Consider the following 16359-nt stretch of genomic DNA (forward strand, 5'->3'; position numbering starts at 1 on the left):
AATATTTATGGTAAAGAGTGATAAAGAAGGACCAAAAGCAAAAGTTTTAAAGTGGCAAAGGCCAATTTTACTAAGATATGATATAATTTGGAAAATATGGACTGGAAATAGTTACTTTTTTTTGTCCTTGAAAGTAAATCAGTGTGGGTGTCATGGAAAATATTCAAGGCTGAAATAGTGAGGGTTCAGAACGGTGGACGGCACGGTGGTTAGCACTGCTGGTTAGCAGTGGTTAGTCCTGCTGCCTCACAGCGCCAGAGACCTGGGTTCAATTCCCGCCTCAGGTGACTGACTGTGTGGAGTTTGCACGTTCTCCCCGTGTCTGCGTGGGTTTCCTCCGGGTGCTCCGGTTTCCTCTCACAGTCCAAAGATGTGCAGGTCAGGTGAATTGGCCATGCTAAATTGTCCGTAGTGTTAGGTAAGGGGTAAATGTAGGGGTATGGGTGGGTTACGCTTCGACGGGTCGGTGTGGAATTGTTGGGCCGAAGGGCCTGTTTCCACACTGTAATGTATTCTAATTTAATCTAAACAAATATGTTCCCATAAAGAAAAACGATGGGATTCTCAAATTAGAATCTCTCTGGATATCAAAGAGTTTATCCAGTAAGATAAGGCAAAAAGGGAAACTTATGTCAGATATCAAGAGCTAAATTCTGCAGAAAGTCCAGGAATACAGGAAGTGTGAAATAATCCCACAGAGGCTGGTATCCTGTCAAGTCACTCTTTATTTACATATGATTCGGAGATGCCGGTGTTGGACTGGGGTGTACAAAGTTAAAAATCACACAACACCAGGTTATAGTCCAACAGGTTTAATTGGAAACACACTAGCTTTCGGAACGACGCTCCTTCATCAGGTGATTGTGGAGGGCTCTATCCGTAACACAGAATTTATAGCAAAAATTTGCAGTGTGATGTAACTGAAATTATACATTGAAGAATTGATTGTCTGTTAAGCCTTTCATCTGTTAGAATACAGTGATAGTTTCACTTCTTTCATGTGTAAATCACAAAACCCTTTTTTTAAAAAGTTGCATTCTCGGGTTAGCTGTTAACAATGCTGATAGCTAGACAATGTGTTGAAGGTGTTAGCCCCCTGTGTTCTCTGTCTATGACCTGATGTTTAGATTGATTCCAATCTAAAAAGTGAAATAACAGAGTTTTACATAAATTCATGCAGTTTTTGAGCGTCGCTCCGAAAGCTAGAGTGCTTCCAATCAAACCTGTTGGACTATAACCTGGTGTTGTGTGATTTTTAACTTTATTTACATATGCATAGTACTTGACACTGTCTGGCTTCCTCAGAGCCAGCTCTCAGAGCGAACAGAACCTCTGGCAGCCAGCCTCCCTGAATGGATCAGGTTAGAAGACCTGATCAGGAAACTCATATTCTATGAGTCTGGCTGACCTCTTTACAGTTACTACAAAGTGCAGGAAGCAAAGAAAGGAATGAATAAAGTTAACAAGTAAAAACTAAGAAAATTCTGATGATAATTTAGAAATACAAAAACAGCAATAGGGAAACATAGGGCCAATAAGAGGCCAAAAAGATAATCTGTTGTGCAGTGGAGAAAGATGCAAGGCTGGTTCTTATTGAAAGCTAAGTGTCTACTATCAGAAAACAGGTGGACATTGCAGACTGTTAAGGATGAGGAGTGTAAAAACCAAAGTGAGAGAAGATATATTAAAGGTGATTATCATTTTTGAAAGATTATTCACTTTGAAAGTGAACCCCAGACCAGGAATGAAATGCATCACGTTTCACAAAGAGGAAATAGCAGAAGCTCTGACTAATACCGTCCTGACCACTTTGGCTGCATATCGTATTGTCGTTTTAAAAGAGAAGAGATAGCTTGATTAATTACAGACAAGTCAGTCTTAACTTGGGATGATTTGGAGTAACCTGTGTTGGACTGAGGTGGATAAAGTTAAAACTTACACAACACCAGGTTATAGTCCAACAGGTTTGTTTGGAAGTACTAGCTTTTGAAGGGCTGCTTCTTCATCAGGTGGTTGTAGAGCAGGACCATAAGGCACAGAATTTAAAGCAAAAGGTTACAGTGTCATGCAGCTGAAATATATTAAACAAACTTAGATTAAGTCTTTCATCTTTTAGAATGGTTTTTCTAGTTTCAGTTTGTTAATATGTAAATCCTAGAACTCCTTTAAGTCACATTCTCAAGATAACTTCAGGTTTTCTAACAAAATGTGTCATTGCATTAAAGACATTGCATTAAAGACATGAGGTTAAAGTCTGTCTGTGTCCCAGTCTTGAGTCAGACTGGTTCTATTTCTAAAGTGGAATTTACAGATTCTTACATGGATTGACTGTAGATTATGCATTTTTACGCAGAATAAAATATAATTCTGCAAATACAGGTTCACCTCATAAACTTATATGTGTGTGTGTAGGAGAGACAGAGTGACTGTGTGTACGTGAGTGTGTGCGTGTGGGTGTGAGTGCATGTGAGACAGTGTGTGTATAAGCTTGGTAAAGTATGTGTGTGAGTGGTGTGATGGGGTTTAAGCCTGTGAGAGGATGCGTGTGGGGAGTGTACGTGTGTGCATATGAGGGAGAGCTTGTGTATGGGAGAGGATCTGTGTTAGTGTGTGAGTATGTAGGAATGTGTGTGTGTGTGTATGCTTGTACGTGATGAAGAAGCAGCACTTCGAAAGCTAATGCTTTCAAATAAACCTGTTGGACTATAACCTGGTGTTGTGTGAGTTTTAACTTTAACCTTGGGATTGTGGGCAGATTATTGCAAAAAAATTAAGAGATGATGTTAATCTAGTCCAAAGATGTGTGGGTCAGGTGAATTGGCCATGCTAAATTGCCCATAGTGTTAGGTGCACTAATCAGAGGGAAATGGGTCTGAGTAGGTTACTCTTCAGAGGGTCGATGTGGACTTGTTGGGTCGAAGGGCCTGTTTCCACACTGTAGGGAACCTAATCTAATTTAATCATTTGGAAATGCATAAATTAATCAACAACAGATATCACAGGTTTTAAAATGCAAGTCATAACACAACTTTGATTTTTTTGAGGTGAAAAGGAGGATTGCACACTTCATGTTGTCAATATTTGTTTTAGCAAGACTTTTGATAAGGTGCCACATGATAGACTGATCAGAAAAGTAAGAACTTTCAAAAGCAAGCAGGAATTTGAATCTAAAATTGACACAGTGGCTAAAGAAAATGTGATGGCTGACAGATTTATTTGGTCACTGGGAGGTTGTTTACTATGGAGTTCTGCAAGACTCATTATTAGTTCTTTTGCTTTTCACTGATTTGCACAATGACTTAGACTTAAATTTGTGGGGCATGATTAAGAAATTCACAGATGATACAAAAACTGGCTGTATTATTGGCAGTGAAGAAGAAAACTGTAGGACATTGAAAGATATTAATGGCCAGGTGAGAAAGTGGCAAAGATCCATTCAGAAAAATGTAGGAAATACACAAAAAATGTAGAAAATAAAAGTATGTTGTAGAATAGGTCCACACTTCCTGGAAGACTGGAGACTAATTGGAGACTAAGAAAGCATGAGCAATACTTATCTTTATCGGCAGAGAATACAAGAACAGGAAGATTATGTTAGAATTACAGTTGAGTCCAAAAATGTGCAGGTTAGGTGATTTGGCCACGCTAAATTGCCCATAGTGTTAGATGCAGGGGTAAATGTAGGGGAATGGGTATGGGTGGGTGCGCTTCGGCGGGTCAGTGTGGACTTGTTGGGCCGAAGGGCCTGTTTCCATACTGTAAGTAATCTAATCTAATCTAAGCATGTAGTCCTGGTCACCAGTTTATGGAAAGGATGTGGTCCCACAGCAAAGAGTACAGAGGAGATCCGTAAGGATGTTGCCAGGCATGGAGAATGTCATCCACAAGGAAAGATAGGAGAGGTAGGGGTTAGTTTCTTTGAAACAGAGGATGCTGTTTTCTTTGAGGTTTATAAGATTGCAGGGCGCTGTGAGAGTGAATAGGAAGAATCTACTTCCATTAACAGATAGCTGATTAACTAGGTTCGAATTAATTGACAGAAGGAATACAGGGGAATTGATTTGGAATTTACTGTCAGAAAGTGGTAGAGGCAGAAACCCTCAACACATTTAAAGATACTTGGCTAGTTACTCATACATACTACAACCTACATAATTTCTGCCCAAAATAATCGAGATTAGGCCAGTTTGCTCTTTTATGGCTAACACAGACATCAGTGGACTGAAAGGCCTGCTTCAATTATAAATTTGCTATCTTTATATTCCATCTTCCATAAACATAAGGTCACCCAAAGCTTTTCTCCCCATGTCCTGACTTGCACCAAGTGCTATTCATTGATCAGTCCTGTAGTCACCAATACACATTGGGTCTTGTTTAAACAATACCTTGATTCTAAAAATCTAAACCTTGCTTTCAGCTCTCTTAATGCGTTTGCTGTTGCACACCCCTCCCCCCGCCAATCTCTGTAAAACTCTCCAATTCTATGAGATATCTGTGCTCCTTGAAATCTGGTCTCTTGAGAATTCTCAATTGTAATTGTTTAAACCTTGGTGCCCAAGCCTTTGGCACCCTAAACAACGGATTGGTCCCTAAACTCTCCATCTCTCTTTAGACCTTTCTTACAAACTACCATTTTGGTTAAACATTTCATCATTGGCCCCTATATCCCCCTGTGGTATTGGTTTCACATTTTGCTTTATGCCAACTCCTGTAAAGCATTTTGGGCTATTTAATTAACTAACAATTCACCAATAATACAATTTTTGTAAACCACAGGATTGAGGTGCAAGTAATTTTTGTGTTTATTGTGGTTACTGCAGTTATATGGGCAGATCTTCGTTGACCATTTTTGCCACTTACTAAGATAGGCCCTGAAATTCTTTTATTGCAACGGTTTCAGAATTAGATTTAAAATTACCTAAAGTGAGTTAAATTGTTTCAATTGTCTGATTCAACTGAATGAAGTAAATGAAAAATCCACAATATAATTCAGGCACAGTCCCGTGGCATTCCACAAACAAAGGCATTCTTATTTTGCAATAAATATAATGTTCACAAATATACAAATTTTACATTATTATCAAAAAGAACATATAAACAAATTGAGTGAATGTTCTAAAATGGTGAATAAAAAATGTGAGGAGCAATGTGCAGGAAACTCTGGCCTGTGTACTTACCTGTGGCTCACTCTTTGGATAGACGAAATACTGCAGACAATCCTCAAGCTCCAGTTTTTCCCAAGAAAGGCTAAAACAGAGATCACAGCCATTGACTTTCGCTGATTCACTGAAGTTCAAAATCACCCCCTGCCCAGCCACCCAAAATATCAAAGTGCATTTGTATTCTGAGGCTTCAATGGTTACAATAGCTCTCTTCCATTTATCACTTTGTTTGTGACTCTCCAGAATATGTGGATTAAGTCACAGAATTGTTATGGTACAGAAGGAGGCATTTTGACCAAAGTGTCTGCATCAGACTGGAATCATAAATCAGCATGTCAGTTTATCTTATAACAAAATCACTGATCTCTTAAGGTTAATTGTGAATTTTTTTTATAGTAGCAAGTGTTCAGAATCCGGAATGCATTGGCCGAGTGCGTGATGGAAAGCAGATTTATCAATGCTTTTCTGAAGGTGATGATGTAGAGGTGCTAATGTTGGACTGGGGTGGACAAAATCAGAAGTCACACGCCGCTGGATTATAGTCCAACAGGTTTATTTGAAATCACAAATTTTTGGAGTGCTGCTCCATCATGTGAAGTGTCTCTAAAGGATGTTGGATATATATCTGAAGAGAAAAAAAAATTGCAGGACTTTGAGGAAGGGATGGAGGTACCTGAGTTGCTCTTGCACAGCCAAATAGCCTCCTTCCGTGCTTTTAATACTGTGATTATTTGACAGACAGCTGCCAATTTGGAGACCGGAATTTTGGAGTCTTGTGAAATATTGAAAGATTAATACTGTTAATTTTTCTATTGATTTCTGACAAATGGAAACATAATCATCTTGCAGAGACTCATTCTTTGACTCTTTATCCATTTCTGTTGAAATAACTGGCATACTTACAAAGTGGTCACAGTCAGCAATTCAAAGCATTATAGATATACTTACCTAGTCAGTATTGTACTAAAGCAGCAGACCCCATTGTCTCTCTCCAGAGCTAGCATTAGGCAGGGCCCACTAGTGAGCAGTGAGCACTGAAAAAGGAAAATTGAAACAATGTCTGTCAATGATATAGCATGAAAGAAATAAAACAAAAATATGAAAAGTAAAAATATATCTTTCTGATGAGTGCTACATTTCTGCCATACACATCCCCAGAACAGAGTATGCATGAATAGGTAGATAGATATAGGCAACAGGAGAAATTCGTGAGCAGTTCACCTTATAAAGTATATGTAATGTATTACCTGATAGTGGGAAGTAACCATTCACAAATAAACTTTCAGCAATAGTTTTTTGTTTTGCATAGCTTTGATGAGATGTCCTCTAATATGACAATGTGTCTACATAAGTATGTTAGAATTCTTTCCAAGCTGCATTTCAAATCAATAGCTATGGAGATGAAGGCAGATTTCAGCCTGATGACAAGTCCAGATATCATGGGCCCAGGATTTCATCACTGATTTTCATATTTCTATGATGCATAATGGTCTGTAAAATGTGAACTTTAATAACTATGTTGAGTGTTACTACATTGCTTTTTTGCTGTTTCTGCTGCACCTCGAGTCATACTAATTTCAATGCCAAAATGGGGTCACATTAGAAACTAGTGGAGTAGAAGGATATGCTGATATGTTTAAATAAGGGAGGATAATAAGGTGCCTAAATGGAGCAAAATCACCAGCAAAGTATTGGATCAGCCAAATGGTATGTTTCTGCGACACATTGCCTGAAACCTGCAATACATATGAGGCAGTATTGAGATACACAGTGGAAACAGTAGCTTTTCTAAAAAGTTCTCCTATAATTATTTTGTGACTGATTTCACTTATTTCCTAACGTCCTTTCCTATGCACAGTTCAATTGCACAATGACCTGATATTCCAATATCAGTCAACTTGTGTGAAGGCAAATCACAAGAGTGGCTCTTAGCAATTTTCCAATTATAAATTTTAAAATATACAAATTCACATTATAAAGTGTGCCCAGTTTTCATTTGAGTGCCCCTCAGTGGATTACTGAGAAGGACGTACTATTGTTGACGTGTTGTCCACAGTGATGAGCTCTGCGACATGCTGAGCCTGTGTTTGGTCCAGGACGCTCATCCTAGCTCCCATTAGCTGATAATTACAGCTCTGCAGCTGGTCCAGCACTTCAATGTATGGTGGATGGTGGCACCTCCTGATGAGTGGAGATGGTAGCAGTAAGCACATGGTCTGGCACAGTGGTCTGGGCAGCAGCAGGTCTGTGGGACAAAGAAGAGCAAAGAGTAATAAATTAAATTTGGTACAATGGCAGGAAATGGATACTAATTTCAACTGTTCCAACCTCAGACACCGTGGTACTTTATGAATAGTTCTCAACAATTTATCTACAACGCATCTTTAGCATAATGAACAAGGTACTTTAGAAAAGTATTGTAAAACAAAATTTGACATCAAGCCACAAAAGAATCCTGAACTAGAGAAGTAGATCAGAGGGTTGTGGGGCTGGAGGAAATTATACAGATAGGAAGGGCAAAGTAACGGAGGGATTTGAATACAAGGGTGTGAATTTTAAAACCAAGACATTGTTTGACTTGGAAGCAATATAAGTCATCAAACGATAATAATGGAGAACAGGGACTTGCTACAAGTTAAGACATTGTACCAGAGTTTTGAATGACTACTCAGGCTGGATCCCCATCAATCAAATTTATACAATTCCAAAGAGAGTGCTTTTCATTATTTCTCTCGCTCTCATTCACTGCGAACAATATTTGCAATACAAGCTTGAATTTTTATGAGGAAAAAACATTTGGTACAGACTAGTTAGTACTATTGTTGAGAGAAGGAATTATAGTTCCAACTGGCATTGTTACTGAGGGAAAGACCATTGGTTCAGAAAGGTATTCTTACTGATGGAAGGGACTATGGTTCAGGAAAGTATTACTGAAGGGGGAGCTGTGGTTCAGGCTGGTATTGTTACTGAGGAATGGGACTATAGTATAGGCAGGTATTGTGACTGAAGGAAGAGGCTATAGTTCAGGCTGGTGTTGTTACTGAAGGAAAGTATTCTGGTACAGGTTGCAATGTTACCACAAAGGAATGTTTAACATTAGCTGGTTATGAAGTTTATATGATTACGGAGGGAAATAACTTTCTTAACTGATTTTTGAATCATTCCTGAGTTAGTTGGCAGCATCAATAATCCTTATATGGAAACTAGTGTCAATGCGAAGTAATTTGAAGATAAACTTAATGGAATGGATTGGGAGGGTTCTGATTCTGGGCCGGTACTAAAGGTTTGGAGCTCGTATTCATTTGGGTTTATGACATGTTGTAGGGATTACCTTGCTGCTGCTGCTGCCATGTGGGTGTTCCTGAATCCAAGTGGGTGAGAGCTAAAGACCTGACCAGCTTGCGTTTTTTTGGGAATTCAGGGTTGATGCGCCAGTCCTTTGTGTTACAGGCAATCTGCAAACAAAAATTTGATATTTAAGAAAAGCATTGAAAAGACAGCTGACGAAATTAAAGGAAGCAATACTGTCAAACAAGGACACTTGGATGGCCTGGTCCTTTCCTAGCTCACCTGCAAGAGGTGAGGTGGGGGAGGGGGTGGTCCCAAAAAGTCTTAGTGCTTTCCCAGTGCTTCTCCGTGAGGGCTTGTTGATATTCAGTTAGGTTGCTCTGTGCTCCTAACTCAGGATACCAGTATGTCCTGGTGTTTTTCCAACATCCTAATCTGGGATATCCTGATGTTTCCCATGCCTGAGGATCCTATGATATCCTGATGCTTCCACGTTGATGAAGTGAAGTGGCATGTTCTGGCATTTCACTTTATTTAACAGTCACATGACCTCTGTGCATCTTCACAGGTCCTCAGGCCCTCAGATTTACAGTATCAACTCGCTGCCAAAGTTTGAACCAGGAGAGCTTCTGCATACCAACTACATCTTGAGATCCGACGTAGAGGGCCGGTCCACACCACCAAGTGTGCACCTAAATTAGGTGCAGCTTTCCTGATGCCATTTTGTGTATTAAATGAAGAATGGGGCAAAGAGGATGGGAATTTTCAGCTAATCAGTTCTCCATTATGCTCCAGCAGTTTTAGTTTAAAAAAAAGGGATACCAGGCTTATTGTTTAAATCATTTTTTATTTATTACAGCATCGAAGGTCACATTCAGTTACATAGGGCCTGAGTTGAAGATCTTGGACTATATTATATATATATGTATAAACATTTTTATGAAATAATGGTGCAGCAAGAGCATTTTTTTTCAGAACAAACATCACATTTTACCTGCTGATCCTGCATCATTTGTGACTCTTCACAGCAAAGTCCTTCGGGGAAAAATATCTTCACATCCCGAATTGCTGTTATAAAGGATGAGGAACCTGTAAGGGAAAAAAATTGGTCACAGAGAAAGTACAAGTGTAATGCCCCAATAAATCTTCAAATCTGTAATAGAATAATCAAATCATAGAATCTCTACAGTGTGCAAAAAAAGTCTTTTGGCCCAAAAAGTCCAGACCGACCCTCCAAAGAGTATCCCACCCAAACCCATTCCCCTACCCTATTCTCTACGTTTCCCCAACTAATGCACTTAACCTACACATCCTTGAACACTATTGGTAATTTAGCATGGCCAATTCACCTAACCTGCACATCTTTGAATTGTGGAAGGAAACCGGGATACTGGAAGAAACCTATGCAGACACGGGCAGAATGTGCAAACTCCATAAGGACAGTCGCCTGAGGCTGGAATCAAACTTTGATCTCTGGCACGTGAGGCCGCAGTGCTAACCACTGAGCCACTCCATTAAATTCAATTCTAATTTGAGTCTCAATTCATACCCAACCTCTGAAGGGTACAACATTAAGTGATGATTCGGAGGTGCCGGTGTTGGACTGGGGTGTACAAAGTTAAAAATCACACAACACCAGGTTATAGTCCAACAGGTTTAATTGGAAGCACACTAGCTTTCGGAGCGACGCTCTTTCATCAGGTGATTGTGGAGGGCTCGATCGTAACACAGAATTTATAGCAAAAATTTGCAGTGTGATGTAACTGAAATTATACATTGATCTCAGAGATCAATTCTTCAATGTATAATTTCAGTTACATCACACTGCGAATTTTTGCTATAAATTCTGTGTTACGATCGAGCCCTCCACAATCACCTGATGAAGGAGCGTCGCTCCAAAAGCTAGTGTGCTTCCAATTAAACCTGTTGGACTATAACCTGGTGTTGTGTGATTTTTAACATTAAGTGAGTAACACTAACTGACAGAAAATATACTTCCAATGCGATTGGGATTTCCTATGAAATTATTCAAGAATCCCTGAAAATATCACACATACATAACAATAATATAAACTTGTTGAGCAAAGTTTGATCAACATTGTTCAAATGCTGACAATGACACTTCAAAGTGTTCCACGGGTTCACATATTAACTTTACAGTTTAAGGTTTTAAGTTTGCTTGATGAGCTGGTGGATTTGTTTTTAGACATTTCATCAGCTTACTAGGTAACATCATCTGTGAGCCTCCAGTGAAGCGATGGTATTCTGTTCCACTTGCTAGTTATCTGTTTAAGTTTGTTGTGGTAGGTGATATCATTTCCGGTTCTGTTTCTGAGAGGTTGGTAAATGGGGTCCGAATCTATATGGTTGTTGATGGAGTTCCGGTTTGAATGCCAGGCCTCTAGGAATTCCTGTGCACAACAACTGAGACAGATAGGTAATAGGTCTGAGAGGATAGGTGGGAAGGAAGATGGACAGGTAGGACAGTTCAAGAGGGCAGGGCTGAGTTGGAAGGTTCAATCTGGGATAGGGTGGGGGAAGGGGAAATCCACATTGATCCTGTGTGGTTGGATGGTTCCAAGGTGGAAGATGAGGTGTTCTTCTTCCAGGCCTCTGGTGGCTAGGCTTTGGTGGTGAAGGAGACCCAGGACTTGCATGTCCTTGGCGGAGTGGGAGGAGGAGTTAAAATGTTTGGCAACAGAGCAGTGGGGTTGTTTGGTGCGTGTGTCTCAGAGATGTTCTCTGAAAAGTTCTGCAAGTTGGTGTCCTGTCTCCCCAATGTAGAGGAGACCATACTGAGAGCAACGGACACAGTAGATGAAATGTGTGGAAGTACAGACAGATCTCTGTCAGATGTGGAAAGATCCTTTGGAGCCTTGGACAGAGATGAGGTAGTAGGTGTGGGCACAGGTTTTGCATATCTTGCAGTAGCAGGGAAAGGTGCCAGGAGGGGAGGGTGGGTTGGTGGAGGGCGTGGACCTAACAAGGGAGTTGTGGAGGGAATGGTCTCTCTGGAGTACAGATAGGAGGGGGGAGGGAAATATATCCCTAGTAGTGGGGTCTATTTGTAGGTGGTGAAATGGCAGCAGATGATAAGATGTATCCGGAGGTTGGTGGGGTGGAAGGTGAGGACCAGGGTGGGGGTGGGGGGGGGGGCGGTTCTGTCCTTGCTGCTATTAGAGGAGTAGGCTTCAAGGGCGGAAGCATGGGAAGTGAAGGAGATGCATTGGATGGCATTGTCGATGACATGGGAGGGGCAATTGCGGTCTTTGAAGAAGGAGGTCAACTGGGATGTTCTATGGTGGAAATGATGAATGAGTGGTGGAATTGATAATGAGAGAAGCATAATAGTTTACAGTTTATTCATCCTATAGTTGGACCATAAGATATAGAAGCAGATTTAGGCCATTCAGCCAGAGTCATAAAGAATCACTGAGCTATACAGTACTAAGCAGACTTTTCTGTCCAACTCAACTATGCCAAAGTGATCTAGTCCTGTTTGCCAGCATTTGGCCTATGTTCCTCTAAACGCTTCATATTAATGTACTCATCCAGATGCCTTTTGAATGTTATAATTGTACACGTCTCCACCACATCCTCTGGCAGCCTTTTCCATATACACACTACCCTCTATGTGAAAAAGTCGCCCCTTGAGTCTCTTTTATATCTTTTCCCTCTCAGCTTAAACCTATGCCCTCTAGTTTTTGATTCATTATTGCTCGGAAAAAGACCTTGGCTATTCAGCCTATCCATGCCCCTCATGATTTTATAAATCTCTACCAGGTCAGCCTCAGCCTCTGGAATACTAGTCCAGTGTCATTAACTGCTCAACTTAATTTAGGGGGAGTTAAGTTAAACATGTAACACGAATAGTCCACTGTTGTTTGCAGAGACAGTAACACCAATTCAGCAGATATCACCGAAGCAACATTTTTGACCTCCATATGCTGCACATTTTGTACAGCTTAAATATTGACAAGATAACCTTGAAGATTCTGTTTGTGTAAATATTTATTGATACTAAGCAGTTGGGATGTACTTTGTGGATTGGGGAGGGGGAAAACATTTGAGATAGCAAGTGGTCACATGACAGTCCATTCTGGACGCTGTAAACCAATGTCAATACTGAAAAAAATCATAAGTTCATAAGATATAGGAACAGAATTAGGCCATTCAGCCCATTGATTCTGCTCTGCCATTCGATCATGGCTGATATGCCCCATTTTCCCGCTTCTCCCCATAACCCTTCAACCCATTACCAATTAAAAATCTGTCTAACTCCTCCTTAAATTTACTCACTGTCTTAGCATCCATTGCACTTTGGAGTAGTGAATTCCAGAATCACAACTCTTTAGGAGAAGCAGTTTCTCCTCAACTCTGTTTTAAATTTGCTACTCCTTACCCTAAGAGTATGATCTCTCGTCATAGAATGCTCCACAAGATGAAGCATCCACTCCACGTCTATGTTATCCGTACCTTTTATCATCTTGAATACTTCAATTTGATCTCCCCTCATTCTTCTAAATTCCAGAGTATAGGCCTAAGCTGATCAATCTAGTGAACCTCCTCTGAACTGTCTCTAATGTCACTACATCTTTCCTCAAATAAGGGGACCAAAACTGCACACAATACTCCAGGTCTGGTCTTACAAGTGCCTTGCACAGTTGCAACAATACTCCTTTACCTTTATATTTTATCCGTTTGGCTATAAAACAATCCATTTGCTTTCTTTACTATCTGCTGTACCTGCATGCTCGTTTTCTGTGACTCATGAATGAGGACACATAGATCCCCCTGCACCGGAGCATACCATAATCTCTCCCCATTTAGATAACAGGTCGCCTTCCCATTTTTTTGGCCAAACTACATGACCACTTATCCATGTTAAATTCCATCTGCCACATTTTGGCTCACTCTCCTAACCTATTTGAAAGATTCTTATTTCCTCATTGCAACTTACCATCCCACTGACTTTTGTATCATCTGCAAATTTGGCTCTCGAGCCTTCTATCCCTATATTGAAGTTGTTAATATAGATTGTAAATAGCTGCGGTCCAAGAACCGAACCCCGTAGAACCCCACTAGTTACTCCTTGCCAATCAGAAAAAAACCCATTTATTCTGACTGTCTGTCTTCTGTCCATCAGCTAATCATCTATCCAAGCTAATAAATCACCCTTAATCTCATATGATCAAACTTTGTGAATTAATCTTTTGTGTGGTACCTTATCAAATGCCTTCTGGAAGTCCAGATATAATATATCTATAGGATCCCCATTATCCACTTTGCTTGTCACATCTTTGAAGAACTCTAGCAAATTTGTTAAACATGATTTGCCCTTCATAAATCCATGCTGACTCTGATTGATAGCATTTTGACTTTTGAAATGTCGTGACATTGCTTCCTTGATAACTGATTCTAACACTTTTTCAACAACAGATGTTAAAATAACTGGTCTGTAATTTCCCACATTTTGCCTCCCTACCTTTTTGAATAAGGATGTTACATTAGGATTTTTTCAGTCCAGTGAAATCTTTCCCATAATCCAGGAAAGTTTGGAATATTGTAACCAATGGATCCACTATCTCCGCTGCCACTTTCTTTCATATCCTCAGATGTAGGCCATCAGGTCCAGGCGAACTTGTCTGCCCTCAATCCTAATAGTTTGCTGAGTACCTTTTCCCTATCAATGTTGATTGTTCAACAATGTCAAGATGTGACATCTTTTGGATGAGATGTTAGATTGATGCCCTACTTGACATTTAAGGTGTATGCAAAAGACCCTTGTAGAATGGTGTCATAGGCTTATTATTCATCCTTCTTCAAACAAAGCTGAAAACAAACAATTCATTATCATTGTTATGTTGCTGTTAGTGGGGGGGGGCTTGCTGTGAGCAAATTGTTTCCCACATTATAACAGTGGCAGCACTTCATTAAAGTAATTAATTGAATGTGAATCATTCAGTGGATGCTGTGATGCCATAGAGTACTATAACACATAGGCGTAGAAGTAGGCTATTCAGCCCCTTGGGTCTGGTCTGCCATTCAATTAGATCATGATTGATCTGATGATTTTCAACTCACTTAGCTGCCTCTCCCCATAACCCTTGATTCCCTTATTGATTAAAAATTATATTTAATGGCACAGTCTCTACAGCTGACTCTACAGTGATAAAGAATTCTACAAATTGACTCCTGGTTATCGGTGAGGTGGCAGAGTTGGGATTCCTGGTTGCAGAGCGAGTTTGAGTTCAGCATGAGAGCTGGCATTGGGGGCTTGTCAGCGAGGTGTCTCAGCAATGATGAAATGGCATCTTAAGAGTGGTGACTGGAGCAGGCAGCGGAGGGGTGGTGGCGTGGGTGTCATTTGTCAGCTGGTTTAGGACTCCTGATGGAGGCAGTGGATTGAAGATTGACTCTCTTTCAGCTATATCTTTTTATTCTTAAAATTTGCAAAGTGATGTTGGACTGTGGTGACAGTTGAAGCTTTTCACTGTATTTTACTGTGTTGCTCATTCTGGAATACAAGTGACAATAAATCATCATTCATCCATTCATCCCTGACTTAAATGGGTGATTCCTTGTTGAGATTATGCCCTCTGGTCCTAGACTCTCCTTACATGGGAAAATACCATTTCTGCATTTACCCTGTCAAGTCTCCTAAGTTTCAATAAGGTCACCTCTTGTTTTTCTATAATCCAATAGTACAGGTCCAACAAACTAAACCTCGTCACATAGGTCAGTCCCTCCATACCTGATATCAACCTGGTGAACCTTCTATGCATTGCCTCTAAGGCTAATACATCTTTCCTTAGCTAAGGTGCCCAAACCTGTTCACAATATTCTGACTATTGTCTGACGATTGCCTTGCATAGCTTTAGCAAAACCTCCCTATCTTTATAGGAGAAAGTGAGGACTGCAGATGCTGGAGATCAGAGCTGAAAAATGTGTTGCTGGAAAAGTGCAGCAGGTCAGGCAGCATCCAAGGAGCAGGAGAATCGACGTTTCGGGCATAAGCCCTTCTTCAGGAATGAGGAGAGTGTGGGGGGTGGGGAAATGAGAAAGCTGGAGAAATCTGCATTCATCCCTTGTGGTTGGAGAGTCCCTAGGCGGTCAGGAAAACTGACGGAAGTTACTGTCTCACAATTGATTATACAGCCCTAAACAGGCTCACTCCTAAATTATAGTCTAAAGTCGCCAGTCCATTCAATCTTAAATGTGCTCTCCCAGACCCACAAAAGCTTTACTGTACTGGATATTGTCAATGGATTCTGGTCTATCCCCCTCCATCATGATTCCTAAGAAAAGCTTGCATTTACCATTGGGGATAAACAGTATACTTGGACCAGACTTCCTCAGGGATTCCATAATAGTCCAGCCATCTTTCACCGTGTAATGAGTGAGGTACTCAGGGAGATGGACTTGCCTCACGGTAGCATGATACTGCAATATGTCGATGACATCCTCCTGGCTTCTGAATCCACCAAGACACCAGGAGGCGCTATATTTAATCCTGAAGCATTTGCAGTACAGAGGGTGAAAAGGCAGCCCGAAGAAAGCTCAACTTGGGAAAACTATACTTGGGACATTTAATTTCCTAAGGCATGAAATAAATGCCTGCAGACAGGAAGACAGCTGTACAACAGATGCCACGGCCTGTGACGATGTGAAAAAGGTCTTGAGCTTGTTTATTTACTGCAGGAATTTTATCCCTGAGTTTGCTAAAGTTGTCGAGCCCATACAACGATTGGTAAAAGGGGGTAAACTTGCAACGGACCCCGTTGACTAGGGACCGGAGCAAGCTGACTCCTATACAAAGCTGAAAGCAAAGTTAATGTCAGCACCGGGACTGGGATTACCAGATGCCAGTAAAGACTTCCACATTTACAGCAACAAAGAAGGAGGTTTT

At 40.6% G+C, this 16359-nt stretch overlaps 1 protein-coding gene across 8 annotated transcripts in view; it reads right to left on the minus strand.

The window, feature by feature from the left end:
• Positions 1-16359, minus strand: part of LOC122560658 (dynein axonemal assembly factor 8) — a 102053-nt gene that overhangs the window by 4063 nt on the left and 81631 nt on the right. For all 8 annotated transcript variants that reach the window (XM_043711543.1, XM_043711538.1, XM_043711537.1 and 5 more), the window contains 5 exons: positions 9445-9539; positions 8494-8617; positions 7196-7407; positions 6111-6196; positions 5178-5247 (listed from right to left, as the gene is read on the minus strand). In XM_043711543.1, the coding sequence (XP_043567478.1) occupies positions 5178-5247; positions 6111-6196; positions 7196-7407; positions 8494-8617; positions 9445-9539 (587 nt within the window). The remainder of the gene's footprint in view (positions 1-5177; positions 5248-6110; positions 6197-7195; positions 7408-8493; positions 8618-9444; positions 9540-16359) is intronic.

Source organism: Chiloscyllium plagiosum, chromosome 21 (assembly GCF_004010195.1).
Source record: "Chiloscyllium plagiosum isolate BGI_BamShark_2017 chromosome 21, ASM401019v2, whole genome shotgun sequence".
Taxonomy (NCBI): Eukaryota; Metazoa; Chordata; class Chondrichthyes; order Orectolobiformes; family Hemiscylliidae; genus Chiloscyllium; species Chiloscyllium plagiosum.